At 35.6% G+C, this 23,634-nt stretch overlaps 1 protein-coding gene across 3 annotated transcripts in view; it reads left to right on the top strand.

The window, feature by feature from the left end:
- Nucleotides 1-23,634, top strand: part of ZZZ3 (zinc finger ZZ-type containing 3) — a 67,207-nt gene that overhangs the window by 2,059 nt on the left and 41,514 nt on the right. For all 3 annotated transcript variants that reach the window (XM_090269639.1, XM_090269637.1, XM_090269638.1), the window contains one exon: nt 5,632-7,184. In XM_090269639.1, coding sequence (XP_090125765.1) covers nt 5,683-7,184 — 1,502 coding nt within the window. In that variant the 5' untranslated portion in view covers nt 5,632-5,682. The remainder of the gene's footprint in view (nt 1-5,631; nt 7,185-23,634) is intronic.

The following is a 23,634-nucleotide window of genomic DNA, read 5'->3' as shown; positions in this document are numbered from 1 at the left end:
TTTTGATTCAAGGGCATTATGAAATTCCTTGACTTCTCTTTCTCCCCATTTGTCTCTTTAAGTGTATATTCATTCAGCTCTATCTGTCTGTCTGTCTGTCTATATCTGTATGCTCTATCTATCTATCTATATCTTTTCTATCTCTCTCTCTCTCTCTCTCTCTCTTCTGTCTGTCTTAATGGGAAAGAATGAAGAGATCCTTTTATACAAGGCAATACATAATAGAGTTCCCAGGCTTCAGAGAGGTGAATATTAAGAATAAGTTGAATTGCATGGGTGGTTTCCAGGTGTCACTGTCCTACTTTTAACCTTGTAGATACTTTTGACCTATTAGAAATAGAGTATTCCCTCACTTATCGCAGGTATTACGTTCCAGACACGCCCGCGTAGTAGGAACCTTACATTTATTCTACACTCTTAAACTTATGTAACTTTAACAACATACGTGTACAGTACTGCAGAATACAGCGATATAGTGAAAAATCCGCAATAAATAATTAAATATAATATTTTAAAAAATCCTGCGATACAGTGAGGCTGCAATAAGTGAACTGCGATATAGCGAGAGACTACTATAATGTAATGGCTTGGCTGAAGAAATTTGTCTTAAGAGAATTGTGTGACAAGGATAGTCTGAACCATTATTAAATAGTTCATGTTTATATTCTACACCTTCGATTTTCAACCTTTTTTATCTCATAGCACACATAAACTACCGCATTTTTCACACTATAAGATGCACCTAAGTTTAGAAGAGAAAAACAAGAAAAAAAATATTCTGAACCAAATGGTGCACTAAAATATTTAACAAAATATAACAGAATAATATTTCAACCATGTAAAGTGAACAGCAGTCAACAGCGGTATTAAGAACCATCATCATTGTCATGTACAAATGAGGAGAGACTTTAAGGTTCAAGTACTCTTCTAGTTTTCTGGGAACCCCAAGAACTCATCATCACTAGTGTCAGAAGTTATGAAGCTCAGTTGCTCATAATCACTGATATCACTTTCTTTGCTATCTTCATACTGACCAGACCCCTGAGATTCAGCAGTAAAATGGGACATTTAAGCGTCCCCAGGGGTTTCACATGGGCCCACTGCTTCCTCTTCTAACAGCTGTTACCACCGCTGACAGGTCAGGTAATACACATCATGGTCTGTGACGCAATATTTGCTCCATAAGATGTAAATAAGTGGGAAAAAAAGTGCATCTAATGGAGCGAAAAATACGGTAATTACTAAAATTCTGCAGCACACCCCAAAATTTATTATGTTTTTTTCTGGTCTGATCAAAAAAATAGATATATTTTTGATTTGTTCACGCTCGACAGCTGTTGTTGTGTGGACTGTTGTCATTTTTTTATTTGACATTTCTAACAGAAGAGGTCAGTGCCCCTAATTAAATAGTCAGGTATTGCATGTTTTAAAATATGTTGTGGCACACGATTGTGCCTGCTACGGCACACTGGTTGAAAATCACTGTTCTAGACAGATAGAAAAAGAATCATATGGATGAGATTGCTCTTGCTCCTTTTGCTTTTCACTTTGGTTTTTCTTTCCTGTTGCCATGACCAGTTTCCTAAAAATTGTCCATTTACTAAAACTAAAAACTGTGATAATAAATACCAACTAGAACATTGATGTTAATGGAGGATTACCAGTCACTCAGTCCCCAAAATAAACTATACTACTTTGGCAGTTATTGTAGGAGCAGAAAGTTAAAGGCAATGTCTTTCAAATATCATTTTGAGATTTTTTTTTTTTCCTTAAGTAAAGGTGATAGCTGAAGTAGTGTTTCGTTAGATGGACCATTTTAGTTTAATGTTTATTATTTCCCTCAGTTCTTATTGATATACTTTTGCAGATGTGGTCACAGGGTCTAGAAATTTATGATCTGAAACATAGCTGATACTGTTTCAGAGAGTGCTTCAGAACCTTGTTAAATTTGAGGTAAAAATAGATTCAAATTTGGGGGAAGGTTAGTTCAACAGAAAATGAATGGGTAAAATATGTGGAATTATAGGTAGGATTTGGGGCTTAATAGGAATGAAAAGGCTGAAATTTGGTTGACTGCCACCCTTCTCAGGTAAGTCCTCCAATAGAGTGAAAACTTTATGAGGGTAGGGAAGAGAAGAGAATCTTTTAATTCTAGTGAATCATTGTATTCTCTTCCTCTGTTCTACAAAGTGCCATATTCATTAGTTGGTGGATAACATACTGTATAGGGAAAACTTCATTCTAATTACCATATTGGGTTTTGCTTATGTAAATATGTTAACTAACAGTTTCCTTTAATTCTAAGACTAGAGTGATTGAATTTCCAGTTAAGTTGAATGCAGGTTAAGGATTTCACTATGTGCCTCCCATTTAGTTAACTAGCAGGTGTCTTTTTTGATGTACTAGTTTGAAACTGAGTTTCTTTCTGTTCCCATGGCAACTTAATTTTTGTCAGGAATTTTATTTTGTGCTCCAAAGAAATTCTCTGAATTTCTTCAGTAACTATATTATGCAGCTGAAATAAGGAAAACAATTGCTTTAGCTTCTAATATTTTGCTGAGCATGGCAAAACAGTGTTGGACTTGGTTGAGGTAATCAGGATATTTTTGTTCCCATTTTGGTCATTGGATTTTACCTCAGTTTATCAGATAACTACAGAAAGTATATGCCTTTATGTGTGCCTGTCCAAATAGAAAAAATGAAGAAAAAGGTTAGAACAGAAGAAAATCACCAGAGGGAAGAGTTTTAAAATTTCATTTGACTCTACTCTTCAGAATTTTAAGCAATTTATTAGCTTAAGTGCACACAATATGTTAATTTCAGGCAAGAGGTTTTTACAGTTCTCTATTTTGGTGCTTCATTTGCCAAAGAGATCATGGCTTTATAAATTATTAGGATCAAATAGGGAATTAAGGGATATGTTAGTTTGAAACTCGACACTGTTATTTTAGTAGAATAGTGTCGATGCAGTAGTCTAAGGCACTGCTTCTCAAACCCGCAGGCACATAAGTCACCTGGGAATCTGGTTAACTGATAGGTCTGGGACAGGGCCTGGTATCATGCATTTCTAACAAGCTTGCAGGGGGGCACCCATAATGCAGGTCCTCGGGACACACTTTGAGGTACAAGAGTTTGAGATACCAAAAGGTCTTTGTTAGTATAAGTTTCACTTTAAATATGACCCAATAACACAGGATTTGAAACTATAAAACTTGGGCCTCATTGCATTTATTGAATGGGATAAAAACATTTTTAGCGAATAAACTAAAGGGTTTAATCTTTTATAGTAATCTGTTTTGATCACTGGAATGGTGAATAAATAAAATAGGCCTTCACGGGTGGTATTTTAATTATATATACATATATTTATAGTACTTATGGGTACTAATAATAGGCTTATTTCATTAATAATGACAAAGCATGAGTTTTGTTCTCATTCTGATTGGTGTGGAAAGAAAAGAAGGGGATAGGAGTGTTCATTCCTGGAATCATTTGAGATTTATATGCCCTTTATTGGCATCCTGTTTTAAAAAGTAAAGATCAACAAATTGTTTTTATATGTTTTAAAATATTATATTTGAGCCATGAGTCATGAATATAATCAAATTTGCATCAAAGATATTTGCATTTGATTTTATAAGTAAAGTTTGTTTGACAGCTCCAGATTTGGGTATATGAAAACAAATTTATATTACTATATTTTAATTGGTACTCTTGGAACATTCAAAGTTTAACTTATTTTTGTAATTAAAATTGGTTATTTATGGGACATTCAGTGTTTATTATCTGTGAATAAAAATAATAAATTGTAATCTTCATATGATTTTAACAGAAGAGAATTACATGTCAGGTTTCTCTAATGAATCCCAAAACTCTAAATGTTTACTGTGAATAATTTATTTCTGAATTCTGAAGTGTCTCACACTTACTGTTTATGTGATTGCTAGGGAATTCTCTAGAACAAATTTTAATGCTTTAATCCCAGAGCTGGTTTTGTGATTCTTGTAAGGTTTTTAAAATTCTTCATTAGGAACTTAAAAGTATACCATACTTTAAAACAAAACTAAATTCAATCAGCTTGCATATGTTACAGGGTAGTACTTTCTCAGTTAATTTGCCAGCAGGCAGGAACAACAAGACAATTTCTTTTAATATTTCTTTTTCTGTATGTCATAACATGTTGCTGTGTCTTCTGTGGTTCTTCATAACCTTTCCACTGCTAGATACTTCTAGTTGAGGCAGAGGACAAACTGTATTTGATTTGTGGGATGTGTAGAATGGCATTTGAGGGGTTATAGGAGAGGGAGTTTGTGGTAAGGATGGCAGAAAGGAAGGGGAGGTACTGTGAAACTTTGTATTATAGCCATTATTCCCTTCTTTCTCTGTCTATCCTGCACCCCATTTGAAGTTAGACAGTGAAGTGGCAAAGTACTGTGTGAAATCTAAACAGAAGAGCAGAAGGATAGAGACTTGAAATATTAATAGCTCCTTTATTCTGCTTAATGAAAGAGCCTTTGGAAAATAACAACTAAAACCTTCAATATATCCAAATGGATTAGCAGGGGCATTTTTCATTTTTCCTCATATATTTATCTTAGAAACACTAAACATTCACACCAGAAAAGGCTCAGATCCCCAACACACCTTAAAACTGTGTCATAAACACATATATAGTTATAAAAAGGAAAGGATGGGGTTATATGTGTACTCCTGATTTCTTTTTTTTTTAATGTTTTTTATTGATTATATTGTTACAACAGTTCCAATTTTCTCCCCCTTTCCTGATTTCTTAAATGTAATACTTGCTTCAGGGGCTTCTTTCCTTTTTTCTTCTTTTCTCTTTAGAATACTTGTTCCACTTGCCAATTTATGACTCTACTGCTAGGGAGTAGAGAGGCTTGGCTTTTGCTCTGTTTAACTCTTAGCCACTGCAAGCTAAATTGTGATTTCTATCAGCCTGCTTAATTACAAAAAATTTACTGCAACCAAAATTTTTTAGATGCCACATAGTTTTTTATCAGAGGATTTGACCTGAAACTCTTTGCACTAAGAGTGAATTAAAAAGAGCAGCTCCTGCCTTTTTACCTCCCAACTGTTGAGAAAACATGAAAAGTGATTGGGATAGTTTTTGTGATACCTGCTGTATAAATTCAAGATTATTATTTTAATAACCAAGATGAAATCTTATCTTTGAGGGATCTTTTTTGGGCCCTTTGTGCCTATAAATCTTGAGAGGCAGAGGCACAGTGAATGAAGTAAGTTAAGAGCTTGGTCTCTAGAGCCCTGCCCTGCCACTTAGCTGTGTGGCTCCCGACAGATAGCTTAAAATATGTGTGGCTCAATCCTCTTCGTTTGTAAAATATGGCTGATAATAGCACCTATTCTAGTTGTTGTGAGACTTAACTGAGTTAATGTATATAAAGCATATAAAATGATTCCGGGAACATGTTAAGTGTCATATAATGAATGGTTAGCTATTAATAGTATTTTTAGATATGTTAATAAAATAATTTATATCAAGTAACTTATTAATATTGACTATACTTGGATTAAAAAGTTGTAGCTTTATACTTTTGTTTTAGGTATATTAACTGTTACCTTTTTCTCATTATTTTGTTTACATTTTTGAAGGTTTCCCAATGAGTGGATCATGATGACCGTATTGTAGGGACTTGCCATAGTATGGCTGCTTCCCGATCTACTCGTGTTACAAGATCAACAGTGGGGTTAAACGGCTTGGATGAATCTTTTTGTGGTAGAACTTTAAGGAATCGTAGCATTGCTCATCCTGAAGAAATACCTTCTCATTCTCAAGTACGATCGAGATCACCAAAGAAGAGACCAGAGCCTGTGCAAATTCACAAGGGAAATAATAGTGGGCGAAGTACTGATTTAAAACAGCAAAGTACTCGAGAATCATGGGTAAGCCCTAGGAAAAGAGGACTTTCTTCAGAAAAAGATAATGTAGAAAGGCAGGCTGTAGAAAATTGTGAGAAAAGGCAAACAGAACCTGTCTCACCAGTTTTAAAAAGAATTAAGCGTTGTCTTAGATCTGAAGCACCAAACAGTTCAGAAGAAGATTCACCTATAAAACCAGACAAGGAGTCAGTAGAACAGAGGAGTACAGTAGTGGACAATGATGCAAGTTTTCAAGGGACTAAACGAGCTTGTCGATGTCTTATACTGGATGATTGTGAGAAAAGGGAAATTAAAAAGGTAAATGTCAGTGAGGAAGGGCCACTTAATTCTGCGGTAGTTGAAGAAATCACAGGCTACTTGGCTGTCAATGGTGTTGATGACAGTGATTCAGCTGGTATAAACTGTGATGACTGTCAGCCTGATGGGAACACTAAACAAAACAGCACTGCTTCCTGTGTGTTCCAGGAAAAATCAGTAGCTGAAAATGGGGATTCTGACACACACACTTCAGTGTTCCTTGATAGTAGGAAGGAGGACAGTTGTATAGACCATAATGTGCCTTGCACGAATTCAGAAGTGCAGGTCAAGTTGGAGGACCACAAAATAGTAACTGCCTGCCTGCCTGTGGAACATGTTAATCAGCTGACGACTGAGCTAGCTACAGGCCCCTTTCCTGAAACTCAGTCATCTTTAAGGGATTCTGAGGAGGAAGTAGATGTGGTGGGAGATAGCAGTGCCTCGAAAGAGCAGTGTAATGAAAACACCAGTAACGCCCCGGACACAAGACTTGAGAATATGCCAGTTTCCGGAGAACAGGAACCATCTTCTGTTTTAGACTGTGTTTCAGCTCACACGATGTCTTTATCTGAACCTCAAGAACATCGATATACTCTGAGAACTTCACCACGAAGGGCAGCCCCTACCAGAAATAGTCCCACTAAAAACAGTTCTCCTTGCAGAGAAAATGGACAGTTTGAGGAGAATAATCTTAGTCCTAATGAAACAAATGCAACTGTTAGTGATAATATAAATGAGTCTCCCACAAATCCTGATGAAATTTCTCAGAATGAAAAAGGGACATGTTGTGACTCCGAAAATTATGGGAGTGAAGGACAAGTTAAGCCACCCTCAGAGGCAAGACTCAATATTGGAAATTTGCCATCTGCCAAAGAGAGTGCCAATCCGCACATTACAGAAGAGGAAGATGATGATCCTGATGTTTATTACTTTGAATCAGATCATGTGGCACTGAAACACAACAAAGAGTATGTGTAAATATGGTAACCATGAATTCTGCTTTGTTTATTATTCCCTAAGTTTTCAGTATTCATAAATGTTTATTCATAGCATTTAATGCTTTAGCTGAAGTTTTATGTTTAATGTAATTTTTTCAACCCATTAAAAAAAAAAGCCCTCAAAAAAAGAAAATTTAAAACTCAACTTTTACTTTCTCAATGGCAATATGGTTTTCTAGTTTTGGTATTTCAACATGTCTCAATTAGAAGAGATGTGGAAACTTGATTGATGGTGTTTCTGTTTCTAAATGTTTTATACCATTTCATTTAATTTACAAAATGGGAACATCTTTAGTTACCACAATACACTTTGATTTGTAGTTTCTTTACCTTCTAGGTAGTGTAGAACAATTAATGAGTGCTTAAACATCATCCAGGTAAGGGAAATCTGGCGTGCTACAGATCTAATTTTATCTTAGTTACTTATAATTTCCAATTACAACTTTTGATTTAAAAAATGTGCTTTGTGCATTGTTTTACTTTTGTGACTTGGGAAAGTAGATATTACTATTAATACTATGACAGCTAGTTGTATGTTATAATTAGCATATTAGCATGAGTCAGTCTGCTCTATAGGTGACATAAAGCATTTGAGACAACTTTTTCCCAATTCTGAATTATAAGAGGAAACTGTATCTTAAAATAGTATCAGTTCTTAACCTTTGTGATGAAGGCACCTTTTCTTTTTTTTTTAAATCCTCTCTCAACATTTTTTAATTGCTTTTAGAGAGCAGGGAAGAGAGAGAGAAGAGAGACAGAGAAGAGAGAGAGACAGAGACAGAGACATCAATTAGTTGCCTCCCACACACGCCCCAACTGGGGATTGAACTCGAAACCTAGTTATGTGCCCTGATCTGGAATGGAACACACAGCCTTTCGGTGTATGGGATGATGCTCCAACTGACTGAGCCACCCGGCCAGGGCACTTTTTAAAATAAAGAATTCAGAGTCCAAATTTGTCACAGTTCTTTTTAGGTTTTCTTTAAAGTATTGTAACTAACTATGTCTTATAATCCTGAGTGGAACTGTTAACAGTGTTTATCATAAGTCAGCAACAGTGAAAGACATATATGTTAATCATTTTTACTTTTACAGAGTAGGCTTTTGAATTAATATGACAATCAGATTGTATAGGCTACATAAAAATACTGATTTGAGGAAAATTTTGTTTTGACAATTGCCAGATCCTGGTATGTATCAGAATAAAGTATCAAATATGGTTGTGGAACATAATTTTTTTGCCATGCATTACAGATCATTTATATTTGTATAATATGGTGGCCTTTTAGCATAGGCCTCTTTCTGAAAATTTTCTTCTGTTTTCTTTATAAATAATATTTTAATACTAACTTTAATAGAGATGTCATTTTATCTGAGCATTTTATTATTTTATGAAACTGCTTAGTCATGTATTTGAAATGTTTGAAGTCCAATTTGAGATTAAAAAACAACTCACAATTTTAAGTGTGCAATTTGAGATAAGTTGAGTTTTAACCATTGGTATTATGTAATAGTTTTTAAAAGTGGAGTTTTTTTATCTACAGGTGCAAGGAAGCAGAGCATTTGTCTTGGGGAAATATGAAAAACTCGAGAAATGTGCAATTTTATGAAATGATATTCTGTTTATTCTCTTCTTTTTTGGTTCTTTGGCAAAAGGCATACTCTCTTAAGGCATAGCTGGTTATTGATAATGAAAACTATTTTTCCATAAGTTCATTGATGTTGCTATAGCTCCCCTCATGATGGTTCTGAAGGATGATGTTCCTGTACAGCAGTTGTTGGAGTCGGGTTCCATATTCCTGAGCCTTGGGAAATGAGAGCAGTGCAGTTTTATGAGTTCATTAGGATATACAAATCCTTTGAATTTGGATAGCAATTACTTTATTAGGATAGTGTTCTGAAATTAATGCCTCATTGGGTGATTTTGGGCCAAAGGCAGTCACTCCTTTTTTCTTTTCCAAATCTTTTGATGATAACACCTTTTTGACACTTCACTTTTATCTCCCTCTCCCACCCCAGCCCAGGGAAACAAATTGGGAGAATTGAAAGGGAAGGGGAGCCGCTTGATGAATATTTTGGTTAAGGATACTTTAAGGAAAATTGGGAGAGGGTATTTGATCATGTCAGATGTAATCTGGTTCAGTGAGGTCCCTATTTCTATGCTTCTTTTCTAGAGCCAAGAGATGGTTAGATAAAATGTTGGCTGTTTATAACCCCAATTGTCATTGTTAAAAATAGTAGCATCATGATACCTGTCTGTTTTCAAGTCTCAAGTAAATTTCTGGAAGTTTAATTGGTGTTAAAAGGTAGTTTTGAGGTAAAGGGTAAAAAAAGACACCTGGGGTAGATGGATTGCTGTTCTGCACACACAAATGTGCATAAGCCCCATCAAATATTTGGTTTTCTTCTTTATTCTCTTGCTGGAAAATTTCTCCAGATAATTGCATTTTTAAACTAGAAAATGGGCATTGTCCAGGCTACATGTGAATGTTTCTACCCCTAGGGAATGAGTACTTCCTGGTAACCAGTTTAAAAAATAAGTTATTACTAGGAAACAATGAGCATGGCATAGTTCTTTGTCTGGGGACAGGAGAACATAGCTCTTCTTTATTTCAGTTGCAACTCTCCTCTAAATTAACATTGATTATTTACTTAGCAACATGCTGTCCTAGCATTCAGCCTAAATTTATCCCATCTTGTTTGCAGGGGTATCACATACAGGATCCTCTAATCACTTGTAAATGTTTGAAAGATATTGTGTGTAGTCTTATCCTTAGACCCAATTTATGGTGATCAGGCCATAGGCCAGAGAAATGAATCTGCACTTGTTCCTCTCTTTTCCAGGACATAAATCCACTGTGTGCTTTTATATATTTATTTTTCCAAATGGAAAACTCCACTATGAGCAAGGGACTGATGAGTATCTTTTTCTCTGGCAAGATTCTAGCTGTGGATTGTTGTACCAGATGTGCCTTCTCAAAGATTAGGGGGTGGGGAATCAAAAGAAATGTACTTTATCTCAAACGCTTTGATCTCAAAGCTGATGAAATCTGTTATAGTGGTAGATAATACTGTTCTGGGCCTAAACAGGCAGACTGAGATCATGTACTTAACTGTGGATTGTCCTTTCTATTGGGGAATTGACCTCTTGTTGATTTTTGATTCGTAAGAACTGAAACTGATCTCTTAAGTTTTGAAGTTCTGGCTCTAGGGAGAGCAGGTGTGGAAGAGTTTAGGTTCTGGGTTTTGACATTTAGAGCTTCCAATTCTTCACAAGGCAGTCACTGGAAAATAAATTTTCTTTTGAAAATGTGATTTGGTCTGTTGCCTCTGAATGCTCATTGTACAAGAATATTTTTTAAGATATATATTTGGAGAACCTTGGAACGCTTCCTTTAATGATTTTGAACCTTTCATGAACAGATAGAGGGTGAAAAGTCAGCTTTACGGTTTCTAGATTCTTGAGGTCTTGCAAAAGATTAACTCATTGATAACATTGCTAATGTTTATACCAACTTTAAATTTCTAGAGAATGAAAGTGTAAGAATAAGATGGTTAGTGCTCACCTGACAGTATTGCTCATGTAGTCTTCAAGTAAGAATCTTATTTTCAAGCCATATTAAAGAATATTCACAAGAATTGTATTTTCGAATTTGGTCCTCTGAAGATGTTAATGTACTAAATAATTACGTCCTTTTTGTGAACCTTGCTTAAGACGAATCATTTGATATCTTCATCAATTTCAGAAGTCTGTAGAGAAAGTCCTCGTCAGTTTTTTAGATTCAGTTCCTGTGAGACTACTTTTAATGTTCGTCAAAGTAAATTTTTTCAAGGGGCCAGAATACTTCAGGACTAGGGGTGGATTTTGCGTAGAAAGCATTAAAGAAATCATTCTGGATAAAATAATTTTACATTTGCATTGTACTTTATAATTTATGAAGCAGTTTCATCTAGTTTCATATTTGATATAACAGCTTGGAAGTAGCATAGGTGGCATTGTATAGTTCCCATTTCCTTTAAGGAGTTGTGATAAATTGCTGGTAGAAATGGGGTTAGAGCTTCCACCTTCTGATTGATAGTCTGAACTACATATGGTTAACTCATCCAATAAGGACTTATTCTGTGGACTTTTGGGTTTCCAGGTTGAGTTCTCTCATGGAGCAGATCTTGGGTACTCAATTTTTAAAATTCTTTAGCCCTGGTTTAAACTCTGTAATTGTTATCATGATTATCTGGTTTTGTCTGTTAGAGAAACAGCATTATTGGTAAGTACCGTTCTATTTATTAAATGAAATACTTTCATGATCATAGTAAAGAACGTTTTATTAGTATATCTGTGAAAATAATTGATGTGTACAAGTTGGGAAAATTAATATAGGATTTGGATAATTTCCAAAAAACACGTTGGGGGAGGAGTTTAGAATGCAGTTAGGTATATTAAAGTCAGAGGTTACTAGAGAAAACTCACACTTGGTGTACTTTTTCAACACTTTGGAAAAGGCTGTGGAATATAATAGCCAGATTAGTCCCAGGAGTTTCCACAAAGATTAATGTCGGAAGGGAGGTAATTGTCCTAAGTATAAAATTTTTGGTTGAAACTAGAGTAAGTCATCGACTTATCAAGATACAGTATTCCTTCACTTATCACGGGTACTATGTTCTAGATGCCCCCCACCCTGCGATAGGTGAGAATCCGTGAAGTAGGAACCTTACATTTATTTTAGTATTTATATATATTTTAAGGCTTTATAAACCTTTTCCACACACTTATAAACTGTTCCTAGTCCCTTATTAACCTTTTCCACACTTTTATAAACACTGCTTTGTTCTTAAACATATTCTACACTCTTAAACCTACGTAACTTTAACGACATACGTATACAGTATCGCAAAATCTCGCAATATAGCGGAAAATCCGTGATAACTAATTAAATATATTTTTTAAAATACCGCAATACAGTGAGGCTGCAATAAGTGAACCATGTGCAATATAGAGAGGGACTACTGTACTCAGTGAATTCTTTGTTTTTTCCTTTGAATGCCAACATTTTACTTTTTTTAATTGAAATTTTTGAATACCATTCATTGTTGAATACCATTTTAAATATCAATGGATGCCATATTTCCTAAAAGTGATTCTCTGCTATAATCCAAGTATATTTGTACTTAAGTATAATTTAACCTTTTCTTCTTGATTGAGGGTCATCTTTGCTGACACAAGTTATGTAGTGATACTTTTCTTGCATCATTGCTAGTATGGGCCTTTTCTGCCTGTGTTAAATGATTTGGGCTTCTCTGCTTTTTTAGTTTTTATGACTTGGCTCCTTTTCTATGTTCTTTTCCAAGTTCTGTGGCTTCTTATAATTTTTTTCTTCATTTTTGTTGGCTTTCATTAGTCATTTATGTTGTCATGGTATCTTCCTGTAATAACTTGTCCTTCCTTCCTCATTGACTGCTTTTAGTTCTCTTTAAACTTGGAAATCAAAGTAATCAAGCTTGTCAGAATTATATCATGATTGAGTGATGCATTGAGGAATTCCTCTTTGAACGCATATATAAGCATTAGTGCATGGGATTTTTTGTTTTTTTTGTTTTCCAGTCAGTGAAAGGCAAACTTTATTGAGGCCCCAGAGTCCGGGTTCAGTCAGAACACCACCCCGTGGACTGGAGGAGGTAGTGTAGGGACCTTATTTAATCTTCTCAGGGCACTGGTTGTTGATGTGGCTGCACTTCTTCTTGGGCAGTCGACAATGCGGAGGATCACATGGGCCTAGCACTTGTGGCAGATCATCTTGTTGCAGTTGTACTACTAGGCAAGCTGGCAGTGGGGGAGGGCTCGGTGATGCTATCCTGCAGAGGAATCTCCCAGTGCAGGGTGGACCCTTTCTGAATGGTGTAGTCTGAGAGAGTGCGGCCATCCTCCAGCTGTTGGCTTGCAAAAATTAGATGCTGTTGGTCAGGCAGGTTGCTCTCCTTGTCTTGGGTTTTGGCTTTGACATTCTTTATGTTGTAACTGGTCTTAACCTGAAGGGTGGTGGTCTTGCCAGTCGGAGCCTTCACAAAGATCTGCATCAATGTGTCTGCTGGGGAGGCTGCTCCGCTCCCTCCCCTTGTTGAGAAGAAAGAGCTGGAATGTTTGTTTTGATTGAGTGGTTTTTTTTCATTTGCTTGCTTTTGGGTTTGGAGGCTCTGTCTTTTGTAATGTACTGTATATCTAAATAATTTTTTCTTTATATATGGCAATAAATACACATTAGCAATAAAACTCATCTAAAACAATTACCATTTATTTGAAACTTAATGGAAGCTTTAGCCTCAGAAACTTTATTTCAGTGATGATTCATATCATAAGATAGGACTATATATAGTAATTGATGCGAAGATCTGTCTTGTGACTTTTATACCTCTCCTCCCCCCTCCTTTGCATCTTTTTACCTGTTTTATTCACATTATTATGGAAAGCTGCTTCTACTTGTCTCTCTAATCTCGGATTTTAACATAGGAAAATTTGTGAAGTGGGCTCTATCAGTAGGCAGAATTCTCTATAGTATTGATTTAATTTTCACATGTCTAGTAATATTTATATGGGAAATACTAAATATGTTGTTGAGGTCTGGATTTTGTTCTCTTTAAAAAGTGCTGAAATTTGTTCTGAAAGGCAGTTAATTGACGTGATAATGAGCTTGATCCTCTTAAGGCTTTTGCTTTTATCTATGTTATGGGGAAGTCCAAAATAGCCTGTATTCTAGGTTTAATTTACTTCTATATCATGGCTTTTCTGGTGTCTCATTTAAAAAGGTCTTTACTCTGCCTAGTTGAAGCCTGAATGACTCTCAACCTCCTAAGAACACTGGTAGTTGTTCCATGTATAGCTCCTTGATAGTTTTCTTTGCTTGGTTTTTCATATGAAGCTTTATATTCAGCCAAAGGCTCAAGGAGACTTCTATGTAGATTTCTGTGTTTTCTGCCTTTTTCTGTTTTGCTTCTTTCTTTTTGGTGCTCTGTCCCTCAAGTGCCAGCTACATCAGCTTCCCCAAACTATTTTCTGTCTCTTCTCATCAAGATCTGTCCCGTAGTACAGACAGGACCTCCATATAGAAAGAAAGTGTGATCATAGGGCTTACCTCACTTGTTTGCCCTCTTTCACAGATCATAGTCTTGCGGTGCCTGTTGTCCAAATGTCTAATAATAATCGTTTCTATATATTCTCCACTTTTCTGGTTGTGTATGACAGGAGGGTATTTGGTGTTAATTATTCTATCATGAATGGAAGCAAAAGTCTCTGATTTGATTTTAGTATGTATTAAGTGTGTTTTCTTTGTGACCCTCATCTCCAGTCTGCTGGTTGACAATATGGAAATTATTTTTTTCTTTTTAATTTTTTAGAGCTAATTTTTATTTTTCAGTTAGAGTTGATATACAATATTATATTAGTTTCAGGTATACAACCCAGAGATTAGATATTTATATAACTTACAAAGTGTTTACTCTGATAAATCTGGGACCTATCTGATATCATACATAAAATTATTACAGTATTATTCATTATTTTCCTAATGTTGTACTTTACATCCCCATGACTATTCTGTAACTACCAATTTGTACTTCTAAATATGTTTACCTTTTTCACCCATCTTCCTAACTGCCCTCGCATCTGGCAACCATCAAAATGTTCTCTATATCTAAGAGTCTCTGTCTGTTCTCTTATTCATTCATTTTGTTCTTTAGCTTCCACATATAAGTCATATTATATGGCATTTATCTTTTAATGTCTGACTTATTTCACTCAGCACAATGCCCTCTAAGTCCATCCATGTTGTTGCAGATGGCAAGATTGCACTTTTTTATGACTGAGTCATATTCTGTTGTATATATACAACATCAGAGAAGGAAAACTCTGACTCCAAAAAACCTCCGCTGCCTTGCGGCATACCTCTTCAGGGGAAAGGCTAAGGGAGTAAACCCCGACAGAAAATCCGGAGCCGGAGTCCCTAAGGCAGTTCGACGTTGTAGTCAACACCGGCAACTCCTGCGGCGCACCTGAAGCCAAGCTGTATTGACTCCGTCTTTCCCTTGGACCCTTCAGCTGCGAAGAGAGGGGGTGTCTGCTGCATGGGCAACAGCAGACCCTCCATATCACCCTGCCCAGGCTCTGTAGCTTCAGCTTCACTGGAGAGGATACTCCAGCGTCATCGCAAGATGTCGATTCAACACGGGAGGAGACAGATACCGTGTCACTCCCAAGTCGGACTGCACAGCCATTCTCGGCGGTGCAGATAGACTCTTAAGAAGCTACACCATCGTCTCTCGAGACGGACAGCTGCCAACGATATACACCACGTCTTCATCCATTCATCTATTGATGGACACTTAGGTTGCTTTCATATCTTGGTTTTTGTAAATAATGCTGCAGTGAACATAAGGATGCGTGTCTTTGCGATTTAGAGTTTTTGGGTATCTTCAGGTAAATACGCAGAGGTAGAATAGCTTTGTTCTTTGTCTCTGTGATAGCCTTTGCTTTAAATAAGTATTTTGGCCAGTATAAGCATTGCTACCCCAGCCTTTTCTGTTTGTTTTTATTTTCATGAACATCTCTTACCATTCCTTGTTTTTAGTCTGTGTGTGTCTATCTAAAATGAGTCTCATGTAGACATGTAAAGCTCTTGTTTTGTTATCCTTTCAGTCATTATATGTCTTTTCATTGGAGCACTTAATCCATTTGCATTTAAGGTAATTATTGATATATATGTATTTATTACCATTTTATTATTCAATTTTTTTATCCTTTTTTTTCCTTCTTGAAGAAGACCCTTTAACATTTCCTGTAATACTGGTTTGGTGGTAATGAACTCTTATTTTTTTCTTGTCTGGGAAGCTTTTTATCCTTCAATTCTAAATTATAGCTTTGCTAGGTAAAGTGATCTTCATTGTAGGTCTTGGCTTTACGTCACTGAATATTTCTTGCTAATCCCTTCTGGCCTGCCAAGTTTCTGTTGAGAAATCAGCTGACAGTCTTATGGCAGGTAACTTAACTGCTTTTCTCTTGCTGCTTCTAAGATTCTTTCTTTGTCTTTACCGTTTGCATTTTATTTGTGATGTGTTTTGGTGATGGCCTCTTTGAATTCATCTTATTTTGGACTCATTTCTGACACTTCTATGTCTGTCTCCTTCACAAGGTTAAAGAAGTTTTCTGTCATTTTTCACGTGGCTTTTCAATTTCTTGCTTCCTCTCTTTTCCTTCTGGCATCCCCATGATGCAAATGTTGATACACTTGAAGTTGTCCCAGAGACTCCTTCATTTTATTTTTGGATTTTTTTTCTTTTTAGTTTTCTGATTGGGTGTATTTTTCTTTTTTATATTCCAAATTGCTGATTTGATTCTCTGCTTCATCTACATTACTGTTGATTTCCTGTAATGCATTCTTCATTTCTGACTGGAATTTTTTTTTTTTTTTTAATGGTTTCCACGTCCTTTTTATGCTGTTGAAGTTCTCACCAAGTTTATCTACTCTTCCCCTAAGTTCACTGTCAGTTATAGGACTACTGTTCATGTGGTTTCTTTATATCAATACTTATACAGCTTCTGTTCAAGTAGATTTTAGGCAACTCCAGATGATGGATGTTTTGTGGTTTACTTGTAATTTTGATATGGTTTAGGGAGGATGGGAGTACTGCATTTATCTACTTCGCCATCTTGACTGGAAGCCCTGGAAATTATTTTCTGTTGACATTCCTGTGACAATGAGGGCTCAATTTTATTTATACCTTAAAAATTAGTTTAAACAATTTTTTGCCCTAAGAAGCTGAAGTCAGAGAAATTAGACTAATAACAATTGGCCTTAAAAAATTTAGGTAAAGAGACTTGACATTGTTTTAGTTGTGTTGATTAGGTGTTTATTTGGTTGAAGCAGAAGTAAACATTGAGTCACTGGTTCAGATGCAATTTATGAGGACAGGTAAAAGAGGGTGAGACACAAGAAGATATAAAATAGTGTTTACTAGGTTTGAAATATTAACCATAAGAGATTAAGGAATAATGCATCTGGGTTTCAGTTTCTTTTTCTTAGGCTTTTCAGGTTTTTTGCTGGACCATATTTATATTTTTACTTGTATTTTTAGAAAGTCATGGTAACTATACTTAAAAAAAAAATCAATTCAATCCAGTTTCTTGCAAATTTCTTTTTAAGTAAAATTAAATGTAGAATATTTTGCAGAAATTGATCTCCCCTCATACTGTAACTTTTTACCATTTGTTTTAAGTTGGAAAACTTTTATTCAACATTTTTTGGCTACTTTTTACTTATCCTACATTTTCCTTCCCTCTTATTTTAAAATAGTTTTGTTATATTTTAGCTAACAACTCTGAGAATATAAAAGCATAAGATAATTTTTTTATGTTTAAACTTTTAGTTGGAGAGAAAGGGTCATGTTAATAGTTGATTGCGCCCTGGCTGCTGTGGCTCAGTGGATTGAGCCTTGGCCTGCGAGCCAAGTGTCACTGGTTCGATTCCCAGTCAGGGCGCATGACTAGGTTGCACGTCAGGTCCCCAGTTGGGGGCGCAAGTGAGAAGCAACCACACAGTGATGTTTCTCTCCCTCACTTTCTCCTTCCCCCTCTTTCTAAAAATAAATAAATAAACAAAGAAACGAATTAATTAATCAGAAAAATAGTTGATTGCCATTGAGGCTAAGAAATGAGATCGAAAAAGATTATATCAAACCTAAAGTATGTTCTTAATAAACATTTCAAAACATGTATATGAAGAGTTAAGTGAAACGTAATATTTTATGTCAAAATTAGTTTTTTTAAGTCACTAATCATCATGTTTTTGTTTTTAAAATGCTATTGCATGTAAATATAGAGTCTCAGTTTTTAAAATTTTTTTACTTGTAAATTATTTACAAAGGTTGAACTAGATTTGAGGAATGCTTCAGCACTCTTCCATTACCATTTTTAGCTGGCAGTATGGTTCTGGGGAAATACCTAAATTTTGTGGTTGTCAGTTTTTTCATCTATAAAGAAAAGTTGACGTGATTTCATTTCTGTAATTCTAGTTTGAATTCTCTTTCTCTGCACTTCCCTTAACTTTTGGCACTGCTCAGTTACTGCCTTTCTGTTTATTTTGCATGCTCTATCTGGGTGTTCTCACTGCTGTAGCTTAAATTACCATTTATACACTGACTGATTTTCAAATGCGTATCTCCAGTCAGATTAATCTTGAGCTTTAGGCCAGTCACCAAGATATCTCCATTTACATGCCTCACAGTAAACTCAGTGGAACATGTCTAAAATTGAACTTCCTTCACACACACCCTATATTCAACACGATCTTTCTACTTAATTGATAGTGTCTTTTACTTACCTGGTCTAGAAATGTACAAGTATTACTTTTGCACTACTCCCTACTCTCCCACCAGTGTTACTGCTTCAGCTTTATTTCTTTATTCTCATGCAACTTTCTTAAATTTAGGTCACTAATGGCTCTTTTCTGGATTACTGGAAATTCTTCCTGAATTGCTTTCTGTGGTACTCACATACTGCTTCCTCATTGGACTCCTATACCATAGGTGGAGTAAATGTCCTTGGAATAAAATCTACTTGAAGTGAATTATTGCATAATGTTTAAACATATATTTTCTTTTACTGTTTGCCGCTCAGTCTATTCTTTTCTTTTTTAATCCTCACCAGAGAATAAGTTTTATTGATTTTAAAAAGAGGAAGGGAGAGAGACAAATCGATGTGAGAAACATCGATCAGTTGCTTCCTGTATGCAACCCAACTGGGGATCGAACCTGCAACCTAGTAGGTATGTGCCCTTACCGGGGAATGAATCAGAAACTTTTTGGTGTATGGAATGACGCACCCACCAACTAAGCCACCTGGCCAGGGCTCACTATATTCTGAACAGAGTAAAACCTTTTTAGTTCCTTGATTATTATGTTGTTCTACTCTAGATTTTCTCATATGCCTGCTCTCGTCCACCCTTGCCCCTGTTTCCCTGGTTATCTTTCCTTCCTCTTTCTGCATAGGGTGAAGGCTGTCTCAATTTAACATCATATTCTCTGATAAATCTTCCCTGTTATCCCAAGACTGATTAATTGGTCCTTATGTGCTCTATCATAGCAAATTATAGTCATGTGTAACTACATACAATAGACCTCAAGGTCTTTGCGGGAACCATATATATTTTGTTGGTTAATGTATCACTGGAGAAATGGGAAGCCTCGTCCTACTGTGACAATTTCAGAGAAAAATTTAACATGCTTTTCATAGTAGAAATATTTTATACCAGTTAGTTTGACTTTTAAGACTATGAATTTAATGAATTAGTATTAGTGATGACTTCCTTTTATTACTTTAAAAAGTCTAGATTTTAGAATTTTAAAAGAAAAAATGAATAAACTACATACTCATTCACATAGTTCACTAAACTCAAGAACTGGGGAGAAGTAATGGGGCGGGGGGGATAGAAGGGTGTATTTCATGATCAGGGATGGTTGTCTGAATATATGACCTGATGGTAAAATAATGTTTATACATGGCCAAATAAAATGTAAGCTCAGTTGTTAATACCAGACCCTAATGAAAGCAAGTTACTGTATTATAAATGTGCAAGTTTAATATGATCAGTATGTTTGATATAGTTTCAAGTATATTTTTACAATCTATAGTTTTGCCTTTAGGCTTTAGAATGCATACAGAATGGTAAGAATTTTGTTGGGGTTGGCTTTATTGAAGTGCCGAACTTGCAAAAAAATGTGTGTCCCTGTTTATTTGTGTGTCCTATTTAAAGATTTTCAATAGAAGACATTCTCAGCTTTTTCTATATAAACTTAGATTTTTGAGTAGCTGTTAGAAGTAATTAAAAAATTATAAGACATGTCCTATGCCTTTGAAATTACTGTGAAATGATTGTATACAGATAGTCTAACAAATAAGTATTTGCGTATATTGAGGTGTGTTGCCTGTTAAAAGTATTAGTTTGTAATTAGAAATTACTAGCTGTTTCTATTATATGAAACTTTTATGTATTTGCAATTCTAGAATAGAAGCTATACTTTTTAGATGCAGTGGATTGTTTTCTTAGAATGAGTAATCTAAAACTGGAGTAGAGAAAGTATGTGACTCTTGATCTGACTGGTAGTCAGGATTTTTTCTAGATGATTGTGCAACTTTTATAATATTGACCACAATACAGTTGCATTCAGTTTTCTAATTTAAGAGGGGATACTCAAGAATTCTGTAAATAGATTTAGAAAAAAAGATACTAGGAAGAAGTTGGAAGGTCATCTGTTAAGGTTTATTTATTACCACAAGAAATTGGGGGGGCAGGGCAGAGGGGAAACCCATTGTTTGAAGGAAATGTGGATTTAACCCTTTGAGTGCCATGCATAATTGCTAAAATTCGTGTGAGAAATGCCAGGCTATTTTCCTGAGAAATGCAGAGTTTATGAAAAATGTCTATTAAAACATTGTTATGAATAATAATTTGCTGAAAATTTCACAACATATAGTAAATATGCTCTTCTTTTGTAAGTAGTGTTCTTTGACACAATTGAGCAAAAAATTTATTGCATTATAATTATTTTATTATATCAATTTAGGAAAAAAATTCTTCAGTATGACTTTTGAAGTATAATATATAGCATAATATAAAACCTATGATTATAATTTGAAAAACACATAGCAACATGGATAACAAGCAAGAAGTATGGCAAATATTGCATTAATTTTTGAAAAAAAAACCCTTCATAACATACAAAAAAAATGAACACAACGGCATTCACACTAGAGACATATATCAATAGATATCAACAGTGAAAAACAGTTTATAAACAAAAATGAAAAGCAAAAACAATACAATAATAGTAAAATGTTTATATATTAATATTTGTGGCTATTGACTCATCTTGGGTGCAGCCCTTTGTCACATCTCACACATGCTGTTCTTGGTCTGATTTTTCTTTCCGCTGTTGAGCATTCCTTACACAATCTTAGCTTTCTTTCTGGAAACATCTTTTAACACCATATACGTGACAAGGACCTGGTGAATTTTCTTCATTGCTGGATTTATTAACAGTATTTCTAACCTCATGCCATTCTCTGGCAATCTCTTCTATTATGGAGGTGTTGAAGTTCAATCAAGACATTGGTTTGTTCCTACCTAAAAAATGTTCCTTATAAAGAATGTATGATTCAGCAGCATTCTTGATAATACATTGAATACAACCTTCTTCCAATACTTTAATGTTCTTTCATCCAAATACACGTAAAGCATCATATCAGATGTGTCTGTGCCTCCCATGTATCCCAATATAATATCTGGCTTGGAAATTGGTGTCATGTTTCTTTTGATGCTATGTTCGACACTGTTGGATCTGAATAAGAGCTAAGGAGCAATACCTGCTTTCTTTGAGATGTCTTTTCCCACAAAGTAACAGGAAGGCATTTCTAAAAAATCTTACCTCTCCCACATTGAACTTTTGTAGAATCTGGTGAGGGAGAAATTTTCGATTCCTATGAAGTGTTCCTGTAATGTATGTCCCTACTGAGTAGAGGTACCTAGCTAGGGGAATCGAACTAAAAAAATTGTTGCAAAAGATGTGGTAACCTTTATTTGTATAATTTCCTGTGGTAAACAGTTTAGTTACTACAGTATAGGCCAAACCATGTTTTTTCAGATCATCTTTGTGTGTACAGTATTACTTTTTGCTCCAAGGTAAGCATAGAATACAAGATAGTAATTTGAGACTGCATCACACATCATCCAAAATTTTACTCCCCAGCAATGATGGTGTTTATTTGGCAAGTACTGCAATAATCTGCTGTGACTTTTGGTACCAATCAAATTCTCATCAATGCGCAATTGTTGTTGGGGAGTATAGTAATGCTGAAAGATACGATTGGCGTGATCAACTATTGGTTGAAATTTAGCGTTAGCACATGGGTCATCAAGAGTGGGGATTTTGGAATTGTCTACAAGATGAAAAAAACCTCAGCAATAACTGAAATCAGTTACGAGAGAACATGTGCCAGAACGAAGGAGTTGACAAAGATTTCTTTTTTGACATGCTTGGTTTAGTAATTATGCCCACGTTCAGTATACAAGCTGTAAAACTTTTATTTCTGCAACTGTCGTTGGTTTCCAAGAACCCACTCTAGAATTAGGGGATAAGTTTGTGTGACTGAAGGTACTGCTATGCATATCGGTTGGTTCTGGTGACCATCAGCTTCAGCAGCACTTCAGTGAAGAAGAGATGAAAATAAACAATTGGCTTAAAATCAGTTGGTGGGACATGCATCAAGCCTGGAGGCTCTGCAAACTGATGTTGAAGTTGTGTTGTGTCCTGTCCATCTGCATCCCTCTCAACCCAACAGCTTTCACTAGCATCACTTTAAGAAGAAGATGGTTCCATTTTATCTTCACTTATTTCATCTTCAGATGCATTGCTTTCAAGATCACATTACAAAATCGGTGTCACTCGATTCATCGCTGATCAATTTAGAAATTTCTTCTTCATGCCAGGTTTCCTTTCTCTTCATTAGGGCACTTATTTTCAGTTTTTCTATAAATTTCTTTCCAATATAAAAAAGCACAGGCACAAAACGAATGAATACTGGCTGTAAGAATCGTATAAGATCACTCCCTGGCTCAAGTTCAGCTGAATCCTTTTCTTCATCTGCGACTCTCAAAGTAATCTTGCTCTTGCAGCACAAAAGAATGATCCATTCTAGTATGATAAAAATATCACTTCACCCAGAGGATACCAACTTTTGATACTTTTTATTCAAAGCAGAAGAAAGTGTGCATTTACCACAAACACCGTGGGGCAGTGGGGCAGTGGTGACATCCAAATCTGCTCCAACGCAGAGAGAGACTAACCTTTGTTGTGTTTACAATCTGCTAGAGGGATATCCTGAGAACCAATGCAGCACTTCTCATTTTTGCAGTAAACAACATTCCTCTCATTCCAAAAGGCCCACTCATTGTCAGAGGATATTTGGTCCTTATCTCTCCAGATGAGGGGATCAGATGTTTCAGGGATGCTCTGTGATTCCTTTGCTGGTGAAATGGACCTAAGACTCAGCAATTTCCATTTCCTCAGTAAACAATGTTCTCTCATTGGAAAGACTGACTCATTGTAAGATGGTATAAGGTCCCCCACTCTTCATCATATCCATATTCAGGTTCCTATCTCTCCATTTGAGGTGGTCAAATGTCTCAAGGACTCTGTTGCGAGAGCAATAAACCTACTCTGCTGAGACACTGGAAAAAATGCTGACACTATACCATGAAGCAATGAAAATGTGCATTAGCAAAAGCTTCCTTATCGTGCACACTGCATAGAGTTTCGACAATTATTGCAAAGGTAAATGAAATTAAAAGGACCGTTTAAAATGTAAGTAAAAATTATAATA

This window comes from Furipterus horrens, unplaced genomic scaffold (assembly GCF_987537825.1).
Source record: "Furipterus horrens unplaced genomic scaffold, mFurHor1.1.pri manual_scaffold_3, whole genome shotgun sequence".
Taxonomy (NCBI): Eukaryota; Metazoa; Chordata; class Mammalia; order Chiroptera; family Furipteridae; genus Furipterus; species Furipterus horrens.
The sequence above is the reverse complement of the archived record's forward strand: the minus strand, read 5'-3'. Positions and strand labels throughout refer to the sequence as shown.